The sequence below is a fragment of the Corythoichthys intestinalis genome, chromosome 3 (assembly GCF_030265065.1).
Source record: "Corythoichthys intestinalis isolate RoL2023-P3 chromosome 3, ASM3026506v1, whole genome shotgun sequence".
Classification (NCBI taxonomy): domain Eukaryota; kingdom Metazoa; phylum Chordata; class Actinopteri; order Syngnathiformes; family Syngnathidae; genus Corythoichthys; species Corythoichthys intestinalis.
The window spans coordinates 41,261,787-41,268,284 of record NC_080397.1 but is presented as its reverse complement, the minus strand read 5'-3'; the positions used below and the strand labels follow the sequence as shown (position 1 = coordinate 41,268,284).

General features: G+C 40.4%; 1 protein-coding gene across 1 annotated transcript; it reads right to left on the bottom strand.

Moving 5' to 3' along the window:
* Positions 1 to 1,941: 1,941 nt before the first annotated feature.
* On the bottom strand, positions 1,942 to 4,580 carry ccn1l2 (cellular communication network factor 1, like 2). The gene is made up of 5 exons (XM_057831289.1): positions 4,345 to 4,580; positions 4,034 to 4,247; positions 3,565 to 3,927; positions 2,517 to 2,719; positions 1,942 to 2,402 (listed from the first exon to the last, which is right to left on the bottom strand). The coding sequence occupies exons 1-5, from the start codon at positions 4,414 to 4,416 to the stop codon at positions 2,103 to 2,105; spliced, it is 1,152 nt and encodes a 383-aa protein (XP_057687272.1). The 5' UTR covers positions 4,417 to 4,580; the 3' UTR covers positions 1,942 to 2,102.
* Between the last annotated feature and the right edge of the window lie 1,918 nt (positions 4,581 to 6,498).

Genomic DNA, 6,498 nt, shown 5'->3' with positions numbered 1-6,498 from the left:
CACCAATCTGGTTTCTTACAAGTGTAATCAGTTGATTGCAATCAGGTGCTGCTTATGTTAGTAGAAACCTCATTGGTTGAACTGTTTGTGCTGGATCTGTTGGAACAAAAACCAGGACCCACTGCGGCCCTTTGTGGAGTCGGTTTGAGACCGCTGCTTTAGAGTGTCTGGATCATGATATACTTTACAGAAGACCTTACAGTCTCTGATGCATAACAAATGCAACAACTCTCTGAGACCAACAATTATATTAACATCTGTGGAAATAGAGTGAGACAGAAAAAATGTACAAATAAATAAAAAGTCTCAGTACAAGCATTCTCCCAAGAATCTACAAGAGCTACACAGCGTGTTCTCCTCAGAGCTGCTCTGTTGTTAGAGAGGTTAAACACCTCTACTGTAGTGTGGACAAACATACAGTGGGGCAAATAAGTATTTAGTCAACCACTAATTGTGCAAGTTCTCCCACTTGAAAATATTAGAGAGGCCTGTAATTGTCAACATGGGTAAACCTCAACCATGAGAGACAGAATGTGGAAAAACAGAAAATCACATTGTTTGATTTTTAAAGACTTTATTTCCAAATTAGAGGGAAATAAGTATGTGGTCAATACCAAAAGTTCATCTCAATAGTTTGTTATGTACCCTTTGTTGGCAATAACAGAGGCCAAACGTTTTCTGTAATTCTTCACAAGCTTTTCACACACTGTTGCTGGTATTTTGGCCCATTCCTCCATGCAGATCTCCTCTAAAGCAGTGATGTTTTGGGGCTGTCGTTGGGCAACACGGACTTTCAACTCCCTCCACAGATTTTCTATGGGGTTGAGATCTGGAGCCACTCCAGGACCTTGAAATGCTTCTTACGAAGCCCCTCCTTTGTTGCCCTGGCTGTGTGTTTGGGATCATTGTCATGGTGAAAGACCCAGCCATGTCTCATCTTCAATGCCCTTGCTAATGGAAGAAGATTTTCACTCAAAATCTCTCGATACATGGCCCCATTAATTCTTTCCTTTACACAGATCAGTCGTCCTGGTCCCTTTGTAGAAAAACAGCCCCAAAGCATGATGTTGCCACATCCATGCTTCACAGTGGGTATGGTGTTCTTCGGATGCAATTCAGTATTCTTTCTCCTCCAAACACGAGAACCTGTATTTCTACCAAAAAGTTCTATTTTGGTTTCATCTGAACATAACACCTTCTCCCAGTCCTCTTCTGGATCATCCAAATGCTCTCTAGCGAACCGCAGACAGGCCTGGACGTGTACTTTCTTCAGCAGGGGGACACGCTTGGCAGTGCAGGATTTGAGTCCCTGGCGGCGCATTGTGTTATTGATAGTAGCCTTTGTTACTGTGGTCCCCGCTCTCTGTAGGTCATTCACTAGATTCTGGGATTTTTGCTCACCGTTCTTGTTATCATTTTGACGCCACGGGGTGAGATCTTGCATGGAGCCCCAGATCGCGGGAGATTATCAGTGGTCTTGTATGTCTTCCATTTTCTAATAATTGCTCCCACAGTTGATTTCTTTACACCAAGCGTTTTACCTACTGCAGATTCAGTCTTCCCAGCCTGGTCCAGGTGTACAATTTTGTCTCTGGTGTCCTTTGAAAGCTCTTTGGTCTTGGCCATAGTGGAGTTTGGAGTGTGACTGACAGGTTGTGGACAGGTGTCTTTTATACCGATAATGAGTTAAAACAGGTCCCATTAATGCAAGTAACGAGTGGAGCCTCGTTAGACCTCGTTAGAAGAAGTAAGACCTCTTTGACAGCCAGAAATCTTGCTTGTTTGGAGGTGACCAAATACTTATTTTCCACTCTAATTTGGAAATAAATTCTTTAAAAATCAAACAATGTTTTTTCAGTTTTTTTTCCACATTCTGTCTCTCATGGTTGAAGTTTACCCATGTTGACAATTACAGACCTCTCTAATCTTTTCAAGTAGGAGAACTTGCACTATTGGTGGTTGACTAAATACTTATTTGCCCCACTGTATATCATTGTGGCAGGCATCTTAAAGTGCAAGCAAGTATATTGCCAGAAGTTGGTAATCGTTTGGCTAAAAAGGGTTTGTGCAAAGTACGATGGGCCAGAGCGGGCAAGTTAGCCTCAGCGCCTGAAGGTGTGAATGTCATTGTGAAGACTGATCGAAGGGCTTGAGGGACTTCCATGTGATGGGCAGCTTTTACTGCAGCTGCAGCGTTGGACCCACATCATATTTCGGAAGAAGCTCTCACCGTCTGGGCAACGGAAACGCAGCTGCACAGTGCGGGTGACAGAGGGCCTACAGCAGCGGCCATCCATGCAAGATCCACAGGTGCGAGGGCGATAGCGCTGTACTGTGAAGCAGCCAGCAAAAGCAATTTGTATTGGTTCTTGCGAGCGAACAGTTTTCTGGCACTTCTTCCCCTGCAGAGAATGTACATTAGCTACTTTTAAAATCATAAAATCATTTTGAATGTAAACTACAATCATTTCCAAAAAATGAGCTTTATAGGTGTAGTGAGTGTTTGTTGGCTTTACCTTCATGGCCGGAGAAAGCGCAAAGTTACACTGTCGTATTTGGCAAAGCCTGGTTTCTCTAATCAGCTGACAGTCAGGGTTGTTATTGGTGACTCGACTTGATATTCCCATCCCGCATGAAGTGGAGCATTCTGTCCAATCAGTGGTTTGTGAAAAACACCTGGATTCCAATATCAATTCAGGCATTGGTAGTGCTGTTTTTTCTATGAGAACAAAAACAAAGATTGGTCCATAACTATAAGTGTCCGTGCATATATCAAATAGGCAAAAGCTAGTCAGCTAGTCATTAAACCTGCAGGATGTAAATAGCGAACACAAAAAGGAAAGGGTTCTGCCATCTGCTGTGTTGCTCAACGATTAATTCATTCACAAATAAATCTTTTCAGTGAACACACTAATTGGAATTATTGCAAGACTGATGCAATCTTTTCAATTCCAAATACAACGATCTAAAGAAATTAAAGACCGAAAAGAAAACGGAAGCCTTAATATCCAATAATGGAAAAACGTGTGAAAGGGAGAAAAAAACAGTTGTAAACTTCCCAAGGGTGCCCGACCTAGCAAAGTTAATATAAGAGTACAATGACAATTCATCCAAATGGTCACAAAGGAACCCAAGACTAAATCTGAAGAATTTCAGGACTCTTGTGCCTCAGTTAAAATAGTTCAGTGTCCATGAAACATAAGGAAGAGACTGGGCAAAAATTACTAAGTTCCAAGGCAAATGTCAATGCTAACCAAGACGAACGTAAATATTCTCTCCCCAAACCCTCTGAAAAAAAATACATAAATAAATGTGCCCCATGACTCGTGGGATAATAGTCAATGGACTAGGTGTGCAAAGCTTGACTTTTGAAAGGTGTGTGTGCCCTGTTACAGCTCATCTAAATGTCAAAATATGTCCTAGTAGTTTTTGTCATATTGTACACTATTTTGTAGAACCTATTTGTATCTGAATGCACTGAAATTTCATTTTAATCAGATGAAATTTTCAATGTAGATCATGTGTTTGACCAAGAAAGACATCAAAGAAAACTGTAAATTTAACCTCTTAATGTGGTCCCACCAGTGGCAGCTGGCGGGCGAGACTGTTGGTAGGATGGCAGCAAAGCACTGATGTGGTTTGGAAGAGGCTGACTCTCTGACAGAGTTGTGCGTGTCAGTTCTTCTGGCTCCACTCTGATGTGGTTGTCGTCGTCACATAACCACTCCTCGCAACAGCCGTTTTCTGTCTGTGCCAACCGTGGCTGTGAGCAGCGCGAGTTGGGCAGCGATACTTGTTGAGGACAGAGGGGCATGCAGCCCACAACTCCATCAATACAGGTGCACTGGTGCATGCAGCTGGGCTGGAAGTTTTCACTGTGCTGGTACAACTGTCCGTTGAACTCGCAGGGTAGCCCATGAACCTCAGCTAGCATCGAAAAACACAAAACACGACAACAGGTCAGCATGAGATTACAGACTGGAATAAAAACTGCCTATTGCCTATGATTACAAAATCCGATCTGCACTCGAACCTCGGCACAATCCTCTTTCAGGGTCTCCTCCAACTCCTAGATGACAGCGTAGCCCCTTGATGTGATCACAGGGCTGAGTAGTGCTGCAGTCTTCATTGAATTGCCTAGCACACATTTTACAACAGCCACAGTGGTCTGTCACCCAGCTGACACCCGCTGGGCAGATTGGGGATGAGGCAGCACAGTCGCACACAGACGGGCATTCATCATCTGCCTAAGGAGCACAGAAAAAGTTTAGCCTACAATCTACAAAAATCCCAAAAGTTTGTAGAAAGCCTAATTGATGGGATGTGCAGAGCATAATAACTCACCATCACCACAGCGCTGCAGACCACAAACAACGTAGAAAATATTTGGTGCAAACTAACAGTAAATTGAAGCATCCTTGAAGCAGAGTTGGTGCAAAGTTGGAAAATAATTTTTCAAAAAATATTCAAAATTAAGCTGTACTTAAAGTGGAGCCTTGCATTGTTAGGTTGCTCTACAATCAGACAGGATCCTAATGATGAAGTACACACCTCAGCTCTACTATGGATCTCACTGTCAGCTCAGCTCTTTCTCATGAAAAGATTTCCCACAACAGGGCATATACTTATAGACACTCAAAGCCGCACCCCTTCTGTGACGTCATCACTACAACAGAGGTGGAGGGTAGGACTGGGGGGAAAAAAACGTTGAAAAAATGTTCAATCACTGCATACAGCTTCAAAACGAGTTGGTTGAGCTTTAATGTTTAAGTGTTAATAGAAATTAACCAAACTGTCAAATTAGTCTGTCAATTTAAGTAACCCTCATTCTACTACACCAACTTGGAAGTAGACAAGTCTAGTCACACTTGACTGAAGTCATTCATTCGTTTCATTTTTTAACATTTTATGTACTACATTGCATAAGGAGATATTAATATTATATGGAGTGTTATATTGAGTGGGTAGGAGCCTAGGCTTTTGGTTGCCTGCCCCTTTTCAAAGTTGGTTGTTATCAGGTAAAACCAGTTAGGTTGTTTCAAAGGTCGGTAATACTTGACCAGAAAAAAGGACAGGAATTGACCGGAAAAAAGGATAGGAATGGTGTAAATAAATTTGAATGCACACAGTTTTTCTACCTCATGCATTATGTAATTTCGCACACGGGCATACGCGGAGATTAAGTTCCCTTACAGTATATGAATTTAACCCTTTATTACCAAATGTACATACCTGTCAACCCGAGGCCGTTGGCAATCTTACAAATAGTGACATATGCCTTTACAAATTGGTGGCTAATCTTACAACATTGTATGTAGCGTGCAATATGAAACAAAAATAAAACTCCGTTTTTAAAATAATATGAATTTATTGGGTAATATCGCAACATATAACCTGGTGCAATCAAAGAACAATCAATATCTTCAGCTACATCGTGATTGCTAAAATTTAACAGTCACTTTGTTAAAATTGTATGTACCACTTTTAGCAATTTCTATCATGTCTTGATGGCTGCACTTCGTGGCACTTCAGCTCGCAATTCAGTTTGAATTGAAGGTAGTTCGTTAGTGTGTCCAATTATAAATTTAAAAAGTTCAATTGATAAAATTCACTTACCGATGCAATCTTTGAGTCAGGGAACATTTCTTTTGCTAATTCTGAGAAGTGATCAGCAATAGTTGCAGGCAAATTGTGTTCGGCAACAAATTGGCAGAATGAAATCTCCGCTTTCGTTACTTTTCATTCTTCAGACTTCATCTTTATGACCAGTGTTGTTATTTAGTTACAAATTACTTCTCCCAAAAGGTAATTGAGTTAGTAACTCAGTTACCTGAAGGTAAGAGTGATTAGTTACTTGGCAAATGACATGGTGTTACCATCAGTGTTGTTAATCTTACTGAAAAAAAGTAATTAATTATAGTTACAAATTACTTCTCCCAAAAAGTAATTGAGTTAGTAACTCAATTACCTGAATGTAAGAGTAATTAGTTACTTGGCAAAGTAATTGGTGATAATTACTTTTTTTTTTTTCCCTCAAAAAAAAGAAAAAAAAACAAAACAAAAAAAACAAACAAAAAAAAAAAATCATTGGCCACACTATGTGAAGTTTTTTGTGAAGGTTTTTGGTACAATTGGCCCGAGCCCAATTCTTTACCCTAATTTACCCTTTACCCTGAATCAACTGTTAAAAGTTGTTAAAATTGCTCCCATTATTGCATTTGTTCCCTTCTCTCTACTTTCGACATATGAAAGTTTTAAAACTGTTTCATCATTTAAAGATAGATTCAAGTCAAGATTTTGCCGATTTAGAAGTATTTTAGATAAAAAGTTACTTAGGTTCGCTAGGAAGGTTCTCTACAACAGAGCCGTCCTAAAAAGTCTACTGCTTTAAGATGGCGGCTGTCTACTAACGCATTTAGTGCCATGCAGTGTTGTTAATTTTACTTTAAAAAAGTAATTAATTACAGTTACAAATTACTTCTCCCAAAAAGTAATTGC

Bases quoted from the DNA above. Each gene is read 5' to 3' on its own strand.
- ccn1l2 (XM_057831289.1), bottom strand. From the start codon at position 4,416: ATGCTTCAATTTACTGTTAGTTTGCACCAAATATTTTCTACGTTGTTT. The intron at 4,248-4,344 runs GTGAGTTATTAT...TGTGCTCCTTAG, and splicing joins TCTGCAGCGCTGTGGTGATG to GCAGATGATGAATGCCCGTC. The intron at 2,720-3,564 runs GTTAAATTTACA...TTGTTCTCATAG, and splicing joins TGGTGGGACCACATTAAGAG to AAAAAACAGCACTACCAATG.